At 55.0% G+C, this 15,287-nt stretch overlaps 2 protein-coding genes across 2 annotated transcripts in view; one reads left to right on the top strand and one right to left on the bottom strand.

The window, feature by feature from the left end:
* nova2 (NOVA alternative splicing regulator 2) overlaps positions 1–4,170 on the bottom strand; it is a 55,744-nt gene extending 51,574 nt beyond the window's left edge. The window contains exon 1 of the mRNA XM_006627613.3: positions 3,198–4,170. Coding sequence (XP_006627676.1) covers positions 3,198–3,360 — 163 coding nt within the window. The 5' untranslated portion in view covers positions 3,361–4,170. The remainder of the gene's footprint in view (positions 1–3,197) is intronic.
* An 8,210-nt stretch (positions 4,171–12,380) lies between these two features.
* irf2bp1 (interferon regulatory factor 2 binding protein 1) lies at positions 12,381–15,067 on the top strand. The gene is made up of 2 exons (XM_069187722.1): positions 12,381–14,633; positions 14,979–15,067. The coding sequence occupies exon 1, from the start codon at positions 12,678–12,680 to the stop codon at positions 14,622–14,624; it is 1,947 nt and encodes a 648-aa protein (XP_069043823.1). The 5' UTR covers positions 12,381–12,677; the 3' UTR covers positions 14,625–14,633; positions 14,979–15,067.
* The last annotated feature ends 220 nt before the right edge of the window (positions 15,068–15,287 follow it).

The following is a 15,287-nucleotide window of genomic DNA, read 5'->3' as shown; positions in this document are numbered from 1 at the left end:
CACACACACACTCTCACACTCTCACACACACACTCACACACACACACACACACACTCTCACACACACACTCACACACACACACACACACACTCTCACACACACACACTCTCTCTCACACACACTCACACACACTCACACACACTCACACACACATACACTCACACACACACACTCACACACACACTCACTCACACACACACTCTCACACACACACACTCACACACACACACTCTCACACACACACACACACACACACACTCTCACATACACATTCACACACACACACTCTCTCACACACACACACACCCTTGGCTCTCAGTCCCCTGCCAGTCATTCCTGCAGCAACATGGCCAAACTGTGGACTGGTGCACTGCTCTGAGTTCGGGGCTGCTCTGTAGGACCCCCAGCTCTCCTTCAGGGAGGGACGTTTGAACTGCGATACGGGTCTCTCTGTGGCCTTGATTCGTTTTATTTTTGTATATAATTTTATGCGATACGGGGATGCGTCACTATGTATACAATCACTAGCCCCTCTCACGCCATTAAGAAATAAATATATATGCTCTATAGAAACTGTTGTGTCACGGGTAAGGTGCAGTCCGTTGGTGATGATGTACAGTATTTCTGAATAGTGTTGAGCTTCAAAATACAAGCGCGTTTTGCGAGGAGGACAGCAAAAGCCCACCCCTTTCATTCATGTACGTTGATTGTAACGGTCCGTAATATTATCGCTCCTTGCTTATCTATTTCACCCGACCAACATTTGGCGTTGCCTTTCTGGTTTGGAGGGAGACTCTTTAGACAGCCGATGAGTAACACCATCCTTTATGTAACGGCAAGCGCGCCCCTTCGTGCTCAGCCTGGGCTGCAGACCGCGCAGGTGCGGCTGAGGCCTGCTCGCCCGCGGGTCGGGAGCGGGAGTCGGGTTCGTGTCCGCCGCCGCGCGACGGGGCGCGAGTGAGACGAGGCAGCGAGGCGGCGAACAGCGGCGAGAGCCTTCGTACCGATCCAACAACTCGTTTTGATTCAAATCCACAATTTCAATTCGATCATCATGCGGCATGCGGCGTTTGGATGCGGGCAGACATCGTCCGAGCTGGAAGGGGGTCATCTATCTCCCTGCCCGTCTCAAAAAGATCTGAACAATCTGTTCTGTAACGTTGGAGGACAGAGTCGTGCTCTCGTTTGGAGAACATCCTTTAAAACATCCTTTGTCTTTAAAATTCGTTTTGTATGTATTTTGTATGTATTGTATTTCTCCGGTTCTTCATTTCCCCGTAGGGGAATAGATAAAAAAATCCAATTAACACAACTGTTTATTATTATTATTGTTTTTATTATATTAATAATAATAATATTCGGCTTTATGTATTCTTTTCTAAACCCAATGTGTCTGCACTAGAATCCTTCCCAGCAACGTTAAAACTGATTACAGTGTTTACAAGTTTACGTGGGCTTCGACTTTGTTATTAGAGGGCTCCGCGTCACTCGTTCGTTAAATGAAGGTTTATTAGGCTGCGCGGAGCGTCGCGTATCTGAGGCGCAAACAGCATTTATAACGTCGGCTGGGCTGCTGGTGTTGAGCCTGGCGACCCGACAGCTGGTCCTCTTGATGAGTCCGCACCTGAGTCCTGAGATGTGAAAGTGTGTGGTTTGTAAAACCAGAAAGCTAATTAATGATTTACAATCACAAGCCAGAATGCTTTTTTTCAAGGCCTGGTACAGGGATGTAGCTCTTACCAAACCTGAACAGTTTTAATTTTATCTAGCGCAACATATTAAACGTGGATTAGACGGGGTATTATAATGGAGTATACTAAGAAATCAACACCAGCAATCACATTTCAAGTAAGAAATACCGTTAGTTCTGACTATGTAGATGTTTCATGTACCTGTATAGAGCTCCCGAATTTTAGATAATCTAAAATGACAAAAAATAGGCAAAATGCATCTTGTTAATATTTTACAATTCGACAGAACAATAATAATCCATCTCTATTATTTTCTCCGACACCGAGCTCCTGTTGGATCGTTTATTTAAATATATTCTCCATTCTAAACTCATTAATGTTTTGTTTAAAATATGGTGATTGCCGCTGTAACTAATATTTATATGATGCTTGGTCGTGTCATTTTTCTTTGAAATAAGTACTGATTTGTAAAGTTTTTAATTTAATTACGTACATACACTCCGCACGATGGTGCGCTAAATCACATCTATTCCCTTTCCCCGCAGGGAGAAGCGCTATGACTGCTGAAAGCCGCGTATTACATGTTAAAACGGGGAAAATTCTAGCCTGGAAATGAAATGCTCATTTAATTTACCCCATTAGTTTCTATTCATTACAGTCTAGCGCCTGCGTGTGCACTGTTTCATTTCCCGGACGTTTCAACTAGTCTGCACATTACACGACGAATTATTTTCGCAGTTTTTACTCAGTTGCGAGTGTGATTCGTTTTCTGCCCTTTTCCAGATTGCTCTGTAATTGTGCGTTCGCATTTGTATTTATTTTCTAGATTCTCTTGCCGGTCTGATGCAGTGTGAAGCCCGAATGTAGGATACAATCCGTGCGCGAACGGTGCGCTGTGAGGTGGAGGAGGCAGCACGGATGAATAACCACCTCAGGGCATTGGGAACGAATGCGCACACACGCCAGAGACGATGTCAGCATCTGTCAACACACTGTCCCGGGTTCGGCGGGCGTGCTGGCGCTCCTGTCCGGGCCGGACCTGCCGATGGGGGCTGTCGGCTGCGGCCCCGTGTTAAACACTCCGAACGCCCCGATTTCTTGTCGCAGACGCCCAGTCACCTGCGGCAAAGCCCCCGCCGGGGGGAGATGGGTCTTTCGGGCTGCCTGGACAGCGGGCTCCCGGCGCCGCGAGGGGGGAAATCGCACCCTCCCGCGAGCGCGGCGCTCGGGGTTCGGGGCCGGTTCGGCGTGCTGCGTGGTGCGCGCGGCGCCGCGTTCTGCGGATAACACCCGTTTAAACCCGATTAAACCGCGAACACGATCTGCACCAGGGAATTCGCTTCATTCGTACCACTAAACCAACCCCCTATCCTCCCAGGATGCGTATGTTGGTTTTAGACGACCACGACTTAATCTTTTTTTTTTTCAAACAATAGCCTGCACAGTCAACTCCCCCCCCGACCCCCCCGGGGTTAACCGTGTTTTCCTCCACGCGGAGCCCTTACCTCCGGTGTTGGTGCGCTTGGTGCTGCTGGCCTCTGTCGGGGTCTCCAGCGGCCTCTTGCGCGAATCGGGGGGGTCCGACTCCATGTGGGGCTGCTGGCTGTGGTGGTGAGAATTCGAGAAAATCCCGTTCTGCTGGACTGCCCCTCCGGCCATCATTTTCATAGTCGCTTCACTCAGGGACCCCCGAAAGAAACGCGAGAACCCCCAGTTATCCCCACGGCGACAAAGCGAGGCAAGAGTCCGGCGCGAGCGAAGTGTTCTAGGAAGCTGTGCAGCTGGACCTGCGGTTCTCCCCGCACAGGGCTCGCCTACCCTCCGCTTCAAGACGCAGTGCTAGAACAGCAGAGTGCCGGGCTTATTTGTTAAACAGCGCTGCTTCTTGCTGCCTGGAAGAGACGTCAGGTCTGAGTGGAATCCGATGAATGAAATGCGTCTGTCTTCCTCTGACACGGCTCAGCCTCAGCGCGCTTCGCGATCGCGACCTCCCCTCTTCGGACTGGAGCGCGGAGCTGGATCGCAGATTTCCCGACCTGTGCCGCGGCTCCCCGTTCAGCGGTCGTTTTCTCCCCGGGAGTGACGCTCTTCCTCTGCTGCCTGCGGCTCGGGAGCCAGACGGAACGACGGGAAGCGAAGGCGCAAATCGTTGCGGATAGCGCGGCGGAGAGCCCCTCACAAAGAGGCAAGGGAGGCGCGTACGAGCGAGGGGAGAGCGATGGGGCGCAAACGCTGGTGCCGCTGTGTCCTGAGCTCTCGCATGGGGCTGCGCTGAGAGACGGGCCGGGTGGGTTTGGAGGAGAAAAGGACGGGATGCAGAGAAACGCCGGAAACGAAAACGCGCAGGAAAGATGCGATCTGGTGGGAGCCGCTCCGCGAGAGGAAGATGCTGCAGTCTTGCCTTCAGAGCATCCCTGGTCTGAGTGCCGGAGCGCCAGGACCGGGTGACGTCATGGGCGCCCGAGCGCATCCCTGTCAGATGTTAGTGGCGGAGCCGCCCCTGGCCCAACGCAATTGGCCGCGATTGATTTGTCTCCGGCGAGCGAGCTATAATTTTCTGGTGTCACATGACGAGAGAGAGAGAGAGGGGGGGGCTGTTTGAAAACATCCTTGAACAGAAAGGGCTTGAAGTATGTAAAAATAGGCAGCGTCTCCGGGTTATAATTTACAGCGTCGGCCAACACAACACACATCGTCTCGCTGAGGAAGAGCCACGGGCCCCGTCTCGGGCGTCACGTGCCAGCAGCGAGAGGCGCATCACGGAACGGCTAATAATCAGAAAATTAGCAATAAAACAGTGCCTCCCAACAGCCTGCCTCTGCTGTAGCCCGTCCTGATATTTGGGCCACGCTAATCTGGCAGCTGGGTGAGGCTAACAGCAACAGCTGGAGTGAACGATTTAGGGAACTGTATCTGCAAATTAATGAATATATCACAGCAATAAGCCTGACAAGAAATGGAAGTGTTGATCTGGCTCAGTGACACCCTCGCACGCCGGAGCACCTCCCCTTCGTGTCCCCTCACCGCGTCACACTGCAGTCACAGTGTCGTTACGCTGACCGAGGCCTCCAGGCGAGCAGGACAGGACAGCCTCGCCGCTGAGCTCGCTGCGACAGTCGTCCAGCACAAGGAACCCGCCTAACCCACACAGCTCCTGCCTAACGCACGCAGCTCCTGCCTAACCCACACAGCTCCTGCCTAACGCACACAGCTCCTGCCTAACGCACACAGCTCCTGCCTAAGGCACACAGCTCCTGCCTAACGCACACAGCTCCTGCCTAACCCACACAGCTCCTGCCTAACGCACACAGCTCCTGCCTAACGCACACAGCTCCTGCCTAACCCACACAGCTCCTGCCTAACGCACACAGCTCCTGCTAACGCACACAGCTCCTGCCTAACCCACACAGCTCCTGCCTAACGCACACAGCTCCTGCCTAACGCACACAGCTCCTGCCTAACGCACACAGCTCCTGCCTAACGCACACAGCTCCTGCCTAACCCACACAGCTCCTGCCTAACGCACACAGCTCCTGCTAACGCACACAGCTCCTGCCTAACCCACACAGCTCCTGCCTAACGCACACAGCTCCTGCCTAACGCACACAGCTCCTGCCTAACGCACACAGCTCCTGCCTAACCCACACAGCTCCTGCCTAACGCACACAGCTCCTGCCTAACCCACACAGCTCCTGCTTCTTGCCCGTCAGCTCTGCTTCGTCCACAGCAACATTCACGAGTCCCCTGGCCTCCGGTAGGGGTGTGCAGACGCACTGCCGGGAGAGAGGAGGGTGTCTTACAGACAGGTGGAATTGCTCGGTCAGACACAGAAGAAAGGCACCACCCAGAGGAGCTGGCTCGGCTCATCTTGAAGAATCTGGAATTTTAGCCACCTGGTTCTTGGAGGAGCCCAGCTGAATGGCCAGGAAAGCTATTCCAGACATCCACAACTCTCAGTGTAACCCTAACCCTAACTCTCAGTTTAAAGAGGCGCTTCGTATTCCACTGAAGTGATTTAGCTTGCTTAACCCTTCTGCATTGAATAATCCCATAAAATTAAAAAAACCTACGGCTCTTCTTTGAACTTTTTAAAGTGTATAATATCCCTTTGATTGTATTGTGACCAGAACCAAGCACAAGATTGTGATAATATATTAATGAAGAGCCTGGAGAAAAGTATGTTTTTCAATGATTACAGTCCATTTATTACAGTTCTCTGCCTTTTTAAGAGCCACAAGATGAAACATGCTGCCTGATGAATTTTGTAAGGTGTAGGTAGGGTTATTGAGAAAATATTGTCCATATGGCTGACAGTATAATACAAACAATGAAAAGTGCCGCATGCTTGTCTCATTAATGAGGAAATGCATGGAGATGGGTTGTTAATGGGCGACATGGTGCCATGGCAGTTAACACAGCTGTCTCACAGCTCCTGGCCTGGGCTGGTTTGCAGCTTGGGGTGCCTTCTGCGTGGTGCCTGCGTGTTCCCCTGTGTGGGCGTGTGTTCTTTCCGTGCTCCTCTCGACAATGCGAAGACGTGCTGTCCAGGATAATCGGCATCTCTGCAGTGCCCTCCGTCTGTGAGCCCTGAAATGGACTGATGCCCCAGTCAGGGTCCTGCCTCAGCCTGCGCCCTGTGTCTGTGAAGTGCACACTCGTGCGTCAGGTGCTGTGCTTCTGCAATGGGACACCAGAGTGCCTTATTGCAGCCTCTTTGTAAAAAGGAAGGACAATAATGTTGTTTCTGCTTGGACAGGAGAATAGTCAAGACAAAGGTCATACACTCGTGCAAAGGGCACATCGGTGGTACTAAGATGGGGGTGATTTAAAACAGAAACTGAGGTTGCTCCCTCTTCAAGGAGGACCAGACCTGGTCCTCCAGCTGCCCTGGTGTTCACGGCGTCCCGGTGTTTCCATGGTCACACAGCTCGCGGGCTGGACCAGGGGGCCCTGGGGCAGAGACGGAGGGGACCTGCTGTCCTGTTGTTAATGTGTGCTCAACAGCAGTTAACCGGGGTCGCGAGAGGACAGCAAGAGCAGAAATCAGTCTATTTGCACCTTCACAGCTGAGGCTTTTCGAAGGAGTGGGGGAGGGCACTGTGTGTGTGTGTGTGAGTGTGTGTTGGCAAGGGGGTTGGTAGATCACTGCTTCAGATTCTGAGGGAGGTTGTGCTGCAGATGCAGGCCTCTCAGTGTGTGTGCCTCAGCAAGGCAACAGTCTTTGTGCCTGAACAAAGGCCTGGCTGAGTGTGTGTGCTGGTTGCCGTGGTTCAGGAGCGGAGAGTAGGGAATCACGCTGCACCAGGGCTGGGGGTCAGCGCTGTGCCAGAGAGAGGTCCTGCAGGGAGCAGCTCCATATTGCCCTGAAGCTCGGCACAGAGTCCGGCTCCTTCAGGAAGGAGGTTTCTTGTGCTGTTTCATTCACCTTGTGAGCAACACGGTGCCGCTCAGAGGGCCGGAGGAGGAGGCACCCCTGCGCATCTCTGCACCCTGCGCAGGGGGAGGCCCGGGGATCACTGAGCAGGGTGTGAAAGAGGGGGGGTGAATGATGAGGTAGCGCATTGTGTGTGTGTGTGTGTGTGCGTGTGTGTGTGCGTATATTTTCTGACGGTACATACATAGACGCAGCTATACCTCCTAGAAGCCTGATCTCATCAGATCGCTGACGTTTGGCGAGAAGGGTCAGGTCTGTATCTGGGATGAAAGACCTCAGGGGAGAAAGCAGTTTGCTGCTGCTGTACGACCAGTAGTGGTGCTCTTCCCCAGACCAGCGACCCCTTATGGTGACAGAGGAACAATGCTATGGAAGGTACCGACCTTCAGATAAGACAGCAAACTGAGTAAACTGACTACTTGGTTATTAAATATCCCAATGCATTGTTTATCAGTTATAATAATAATAATGTTTCTTTATTAGCCCTATACAACTTCTTGCATTAGGAATTTGTCTTTTCGCAGACCCCAGCTTGCTCTCCATGGAGACACAGACACACAGACAGGGAGAGAAGCTGGGGGTCAGAGCGCAGGGTCAGCCATGGGGTTGAGTGAGTGGGCTGGGGTGTTAACCCTGGCTAGATTCCACCCTGGACTTGTACTGTCTGGACTCTCAGAATTCCCTCCATAATTCAGTTTGTGAAACCCTTTCTCGCTCCTCCACCTGGTCTGTTTCCGCAGAGTGACTCCTGTGTATGCCTCAGTGTGCCCTGCACAGTGATAGATGAAGTGGAACCCTCCTATAGTGAAGCTCTCTGTGATCCCCTGTGATATAAGTTGTATGTCAATGCAGGGAATTATTACTATTTATTACCATTACTATTTAAACAAGAAAAAAAGAGAGCAGCAGTATTAGATCTGGTGATTTATCATCAATGCGACGTAACTCCCTGCACAAAACAGAGCAGACGAACCCATGTGGAAATCTAGCCTGACTCATCATCACAGGAGGTGCTGTGGTTTATACCAGTGAGAAGAATAAGTTGAGAAATTCAGTTGTTTCTGGGGTGGGTGCTCATCTTTTCATTCATTTCCTTGAGTTCTGTGGGCTAAACTAAAAACAAATAATAGTCCATCAGAAAGATAATTTGATCACGTTGTTTTACATTTTACATTCTGGTGAGCAGTGGTCAGCATTGCAGTGTTCGGTTTTTGGGGTGCTGGGTGGAGTTTGTATGTTCTCCCCATGATAACATGGGTTTCCTCTGGGTGCTCCAGTTTCCTCCCACAATTCAAAGTCATGCTGGTGGGTTACCTGGCTTCTGGGAACACCGGCCCTGGTGTGAGTGTGTGCGTGTCTGTGTGGCCCTGCGATGAACGGGCGTCCCATCCAGGGTGTACCCTGCCGTGAGCCTGTTGCTTGCTGGGATAGGCTCCAGCTGGCCTGTGACCCCGTACTGGACAAAGGAAAATCTGTTTAGGAAAATCTAATTTCCCTTCATCGCAGCGAAAGGTAGACAGCAAAAGTGCTCAAAACCTGTAGGAGTGGTTCAGGGTTTTCCAGTAAAACATCAGGTGCTGTCAGAATCAAGCAGGCAGTGGTGCCCCTGGAACAGAGGCTGGAGATGATTGTGAATTCGGGGGTTACAGCTTCGTACGGTCTTCTGCTCCTGTTTAACTGGGGGCAGATGGCCGCTAACACTCCCCTGCGCTCCGAGATTCACAAGAGGAACATTAACCCCAGTGGCAGTCTGTCTCTAATCCCAGAAAAAGAGTGAAAGGCTGACTGAGCTCCAATAACCCGGACTTTCAGCCCGCCCGTCTATTGTGCGACGACGGGTCTCCATCTGCCCCTCCTCCTCTCCACCGCGCTGTCTGGCCGGCCCATTGTCCGGCCCGTTCCACCGGGGAGGGGGGCCGGGGGGGGGGTATTGTCAAGATTCTGTGGATTTGGCAACATCTGGCCCTCTTCCTCCCCCCCTCTAATTGCTTTTATTGACCGTGTCTTCGGAGAAGGCGAGAGTCATAATAGAGATGGCGACCGCGTGAGCGGGGGGGGGGCGCCACGTGACCGGCTGGCTGTCGCCCGGGCTGGGAAAAAGGAAACGTCCTGATTCCCCGCTGGACGGCGGGGCAGGCCTTCAGAGAGGAAAGATGCAGTTTGTTTAATATTATTTTATTGCATTCGCCGTTAATCAAACGTGAATCGATTTTTTTTTGTAATAAAAGGAGACGGGTGGCAGGGCGGGGAAACGGGTCAGAGGTCGAGCGCGCTGTCCTGCTTTTGGGGGGAGGGCCGGCGGCGCCCCAGAAACGGGTCTGTGAATAGGAGCGGGGTGTGAGTGTCTGGGGAGGTGTGGCGGAGCGGGGAAGGGGTGCGCTGTGGAAGCAGGGATTAGCGATCCTTACCGAGACGGAGAAGGTATAAACATGCCCACACAAACGCGCGCACATGCTGCCAGGAAATCCACTGACAGCTTCTGGTGCCATCTGGCCATCCGGGCACCGCCCGCGCCTGCGCCCTGGAGGAGCTCCAGCCCCGCGGGAGCGCCCACGCACCCACGCACCCACGGCGCGACTGGCCCGAGGCCCGCAGGTGGCTCCGCTCTGGACAAGTTTGCGCCTTCTTCTCTCTTGCGCGGAGACTTCGGAGCTGCCTGGCGATTTCCTTTCCCGATTCCCGAATCCTGGAGATCCCATATAAAGACCTAAAATGTGAACTGCGTGTTGCTCCAGGCTATCCCGTGTAATCCTCAGACACGTGTGTTTTTACAGTCGTTATTCAACCCGTTTTACTGACGGGTTTAAAAATGATTGTAACATGCCTTCCGATGAGTTTCCTGAAATCTCTGCCCCGCGGTCTAGACCGAGCTTTCTGGTCTGAGCGTCTCCTGAGATTGGGGCGATCTGCACAATACAATACAATAGGGGTCGAACGCTATAAAACCTACTCAAATACGGCAAATCATTGTCAATAAAACACACAAAACACTGTAGGAGGTTTATCCAGTTAAGCTTAATTACTCTTTTTACAGCAGTATAGAGAAATGTTAAGATTCATTTCACAATAGGTTGAGATCGAACACTTTTTTTTTTCGTTTAGCTTTTATATATTCTTTTGTTGAGACGGGCTTATTTTCCCGCACAAAGAAGGAGAAGCTGAATGAAAATGAAGTTGAACGGTTTTCCTTTCGGTTTGATCCCGGTGGATCGTCGCTCTGGTTGATTTGAGTCGATCTCGGCCCCCCCCTGGCGGTAACACCTTGGACCGACGCCTTCGACCTCAAAACAATTCAAAAGGAATTTACAATGTTTTTGCTGTGTTGAATTATTAACATTGCAGTTTCTGGCTGCCATACTATGCAGATCAGACTTTCCTCTCTATAGCTCTCTAGGGCCTGTATGTTTTAACTAGACGGGGAAAGATCAACGACTTCAAGTCAACGACTAATTATCGGCAGAAGACAGTAGGATCAAACAAATCAGACGAATATCCCAATACGTGTTGACTTTACAGCAGGCGAGGCAGTTACAAAGTACAAGAGAATTTGTGAAGGATTCGTCTTTAAAATAAAGACGTAGGTCCAGCACCTCTCTGCGCACTGGTTTCCATGGGAACGCGCGTTGCCATGGCCACAGATCGTGCTGAAGCAATTGTGAGACGAATACCGATTGACCGAGGTTCCAGCGCAAAGCGAAGGTTTAAGTCGAATTGATGGTCCCTTGTAAGACCCATTTCGCTCAATCGTGCGCGTAAGCAACGGTGCATCATGAGAATTTTATAAAGATCCTAGACCATTATTTCTTTCACATGATTCCATTTACTTAGTAAACACAGTTATAATGATTTTGTAGGTGTTTTGCAATAGCAAGCAGTAGACGTTTCTACGTGTCGCAGGGAAAGCGCCTTGATCAACCAGCCGATAATCAAACAGCTCTTCACGAGCAGTGGCCCTGTCCAGGCGGTCTATTTCGCCTCTGCGTGGATTCCGACGACGCCACGCAAGCCTGCAACCCTCTTTTCAGTTCACGACTTTGAAAAGAAAGTTGCCTTCTCCAAAAAGCTCTCACAGGGTGACTTTGTGGGTTTGACAAGACGTGCAGAAGATACTCCTAGTTGTGTATTGGGGGAACTCCCATTACAGCCAAGATGCTGGTTGCGTAATAGGTGTGTTTTTTGGCAGCTCCTCTCCCACCGACGGTTAACCACACTGCTCTACAGCTCAGACATGCATGGAATGTCCCTTGCGCCTGCGCACTGCAGCAGCGCCGTGGGTGGGAGGCAGAGAAGGAAGTGGTGATGTCAGACTCTGCGGCGCAAAGCGCTCTGGGAGATTGAGTCCACACTTTCCCAGCGAGTTTGGGACCCTTGGGAGAGAATAAACGTTACTGCTGCTATTATACTTTACCTTTACTTTACCAAAGGTAAAGTCTGCTATTAGACTTTACCTTTGCCTACTGCCCTGTCTCTCTCACACCTGAAGAAGGCTCCACGGCCGAAACGTTGTGTTCTCTTTCTTCTTTTTTTCAGCATGGAATAAACCTATTACTTGTTCCTCTGCTGCTATTATTATTACAATAGAACGATCATCACAGCGAAGCTTGCAAGTTTAACATAAATCAGTAAATAGCGATTCAACATTTGTATTATTAGAGTTGTGTTACTATTTAGTCATTAAAAAGTAGTTTTTTACCCCGCGAATAAATATCTTGTGGGTTTTTTTCGAAGCTTTGCTTAGGTGACACAGCTTGGCCGACCTCACTTTCCGTGGACTAGAGGAAGGGCAGTACCCGCTCAGTGTAAACTGCACCCAGCTGGCCTGTGATGTGAATTCCTTACCTCACTGGTTTCCTGGGTCATGCACGCAGATGAGAGCTTTCGTCCATAAGACATAGGAAATGCTGGTAAAAGTAAACGCACAGGAATACTAATAGTAATGTCCGATCTTAACGGGTTTCTGTTTCCGAAAATCCGGTCCGTGTGAAGCCACGTTAAGCACTGTCATATGCCTGGGATCTCAAAAAACATATTTTAAATTAAAAATTAACTTTTACCGAGCTTACTGGAGAGTAAGTACTGAGGTGAACTCCCTATGAGAGAGACACTGAGGAGGAACCCGCTTATAATATAGGCAGCATAGAGGACATAATGCTGTATTCCTGGGCAATTGTACTGGACTTCTGACAGGTGATAGACTGAAACACACCGAGAGAACAGAGTCATATTCGCCGGTCCCAGGCGACCGCGCCGGTTCCGAGCGGGACAGAAACTACAGTTCCCAGAGTGCACCGCTCCGGGGTTGTGTAAGTTTCCAGCGTCTTCTAGGACAAACACTTCCACTCGGGCAGAGAGACTGGGGCGATACGGAAAAAAACAAAAACAAAACAAAACAGAAGAAAGGACAACAAGTGACGCGAAATTCTCCAGTTCGCCCGCGACAGAGGGGCCGAACCGTGTTTGTGGGATCGGGGCCGCGGACGAGGAACTCGGGAAGCGAGGCGGGATTTCAGAAACGGCGGCGCTGTGAGAGCGAGCGAGAGGGCCTGAGAAAATGTCCTCTGCTTCACAGGCTTCCTCCAGGCGGCAATGGTGCTACCTCTGCGACCTGCCCAAGATGCCCTGGGCCATGATCTGGGACTTCAGCGAGGCCGTGTGCCGCGGCTGCGTCAATTACGAGGGAGCGGACAGGATCGAGTTCCTGATTGAGACGGCCCGGCAGCTGAAGAGGACTCACGTCATGCAGGACGGCCGGTCCCCCGGGCCCCAGGCGGGCAAGCACGGCCCCGCCGGGAAGGACGCGCCGCTGGACGGCGGCCGGCAGCCCGTGGAGAGGCTGGAGCGGGTCCGGGCGGAGTACGGGCTGCCCGCCCGGCTGCCCAACGGGCTGGCCCGGCCGGAGGAGGCGGGGGCGGCCGAGGTCAGCCGGCAGAGCCCCACCTCCCGCCGCGCCATGGTGGGGGCAGTGCCCCCGAGTCTGGTGCCGGGCTTGGTGGGCACGCCGCACGGCCTGCTGGCGGCGGTGCCGGGGCTGAGCTCCCGGGCGGGGGCCACGGCGCTGACCATCAGCGCCCCCCTGCTGGGCGAGCTGGGCAAGCGGCAGGCGGCCGCGGTGGGCCTGGGCCTGGGGCTGGTGGGCGGCGTGGCCCCCTTCGCCGGCCCCGACTACGAGAAGGAGCTGAGGGAGAAGCAGAGGAACGCGGAGGCGCTGGCCGAGCTGTCGGAGAGCGTGCGGGGCCGGGCCGAGGACTGGGCCGGCCGGCCCAAGGCCGTGCGGGACGCCCTGCAGGCGCTGGCGGGCTGCGCCCCCTTCAACGTGCGCTTCAAGAAGGACCACGGCCTGGTGGGGCGCGTCTTCGCCTTCGACGCCAGGCCGGGCCTGGAGCTGGAGCTGAAGATCTTCACCGAGTACCCCTGCGGCTCGGGCACCGTCTTCTCCAGCCTGCTGGCGCTGGCCAAGCAGATGTTCCACGACTGCCTGAAGGACGCGGGCAAGGTCATCAGCTCGGGCGCCAAGTACGTGGAGTACGAGCGGCGGCACGGCGCCGGCGACTGGCGGCTGCTGTCCGAGCTGCTGAGCGACAGCGTGCGGGCGTTCAAGGAGGCCCCCGCGCCCGAGCTGCTGCCCCAGCCCTTCCTGGACGCCAGCTGCGCGCTGCTGCCCACGGCGCTGTGCGGGGTGGGCCGCGCCGCCCCCCCCAGGGGCAGCCTGCGGCGGCGCAAGGCCGAGGGCGGGGAGGCGGAGGGCGGGGAGCCGGGCAGCAAGCTGCTGGGGGAGGAGGGGCAGCAGCCGCGGCAGCACTGGGTGCCCGTCAGCTCCGCCGGCATCTACTCCGTCCTGCCCCACCTGCCCGGGGGCAGCCACGCCAGCCAGCCGGCGCCCCAGGAGGGGGCGGCTGCCCACAGCGAGCCCTCGCCCATCTCGGCGCTCATGAGCGTGGCCGACAACCTGGGCGCGGGGCAGTCGCCGAAGGACGCCCCCGGCTCCGCCCTCTCGCGGCAGAACAGCGGCAGCCCGTCCGCGTCCTCGCCCGCCGGCCAGCCGCCGCGCCGCTTGGCGTCGCGCAACGGGGACGCGGCGGCGCCGCCGGCGCAGGGACCCCCCAGCAGCAGCGCCGGGGCCCCCAGCTCCGCCGCCGCCTCCTCCGCCACCGGCGCCGCGGCCGGCAGCAGCAGCGCACCTCTCCCGCTCGCCGCGCCCGGGGAGCAGGGCGCAGGGGAGCCCCCGGGGGGCAGCGCCGCCCCGCTCTGCTGCACCATCTGCCACGAGCGGCTGGAGGACACGCACTTCGTGCAGTGCCCCTCCGTGCCCAGCCACAAGTTCTGCTTCCCCTGCACGCGCGACTTCATCCGCAGCCAGGGCCCCGGCGGGGAGGTCTACTGCCCCAGCGGCGACAAGTGCCCCCTGGTGGGCTCCAACGTGCCCTGGGCCTTCATGCAGGGCGAGATCGCCACCATCCTGGCGGGAGACGTGAAGGTGAAGAAGGAGCGCGACCCGTAGCGAGCCCAGGTGAGAGCTCGGGCCGCGGCCCCCGGCGGACAGGGGGGGCGCCCCAGCCTGCTCTCCCCGTGGTGCGTCGGGAAGCGTGCGCCCCGGGGGAAACCTGTCCTGTTTGTTCCCAGGCTGCCGGAGGTTGACCCCACTGGGGAGTGGCGCTGGGGGAAGGGGTGCGAGGTGGGGCTCCTTCCTCGTGTCGAAACGGTGAACTTTATCGAGCGCCTCGAGCAGGAGTAAAGGCAGCGGATGAAAACGGGGTGCAGCCTGTGAGCGCGACGGCGACGGCCGTCCCGGTCGTGGCCCCTGTGACCCCCAGGTGCCGCGAAGCTGACGTGCTCGTGTTCTCTTGTCCCACAGGGGGTCCCGCGCGAAGCCGGGGGGCGGGGGTCTGCGTCCGGCCCAGCCCAGGAGGAGCCTCCTCAGACTTTGCTAAGGGCGCTGCGTGTCCAGCCTGGGCCCCGGTGGACGAGACTGTCCGGCTCGTGCGGGTCCGGGCCCTTCGCTCGGGGAGGGGTCCAGCACCCAGATGCCCCAACACCTCTGCAGAGAGAACCCCAGCGTGTCTGCGGCCTGGGGCAAGCTCCCCCACCTCCTCCGGCGCCCCGAACTCGATTGCTTTCTTTCTCAACCTACAAGCCTACGGCCCCCCCAGTCGGACTGAGGCCG

The sequence above is a fragment of the Lepisosteus oculatus genome, chromosome 3 (genome assembly GCF_040954835.1).
Source record: "Lepisosteus oculatus isolate fLepOcu1 chromosome 3, fLepOcu1.hap2, whole genome shotgun sequence".
NCBI lineage: Eukaryota > Metazoa > Chordata > Actinopteri > Semionotiformes > Lepisosteidae > Lepisosteus > Lepisosteus oculatus.
This window is presented reverse-complemented; position numbering and strand designations above follow the sequence as displayed.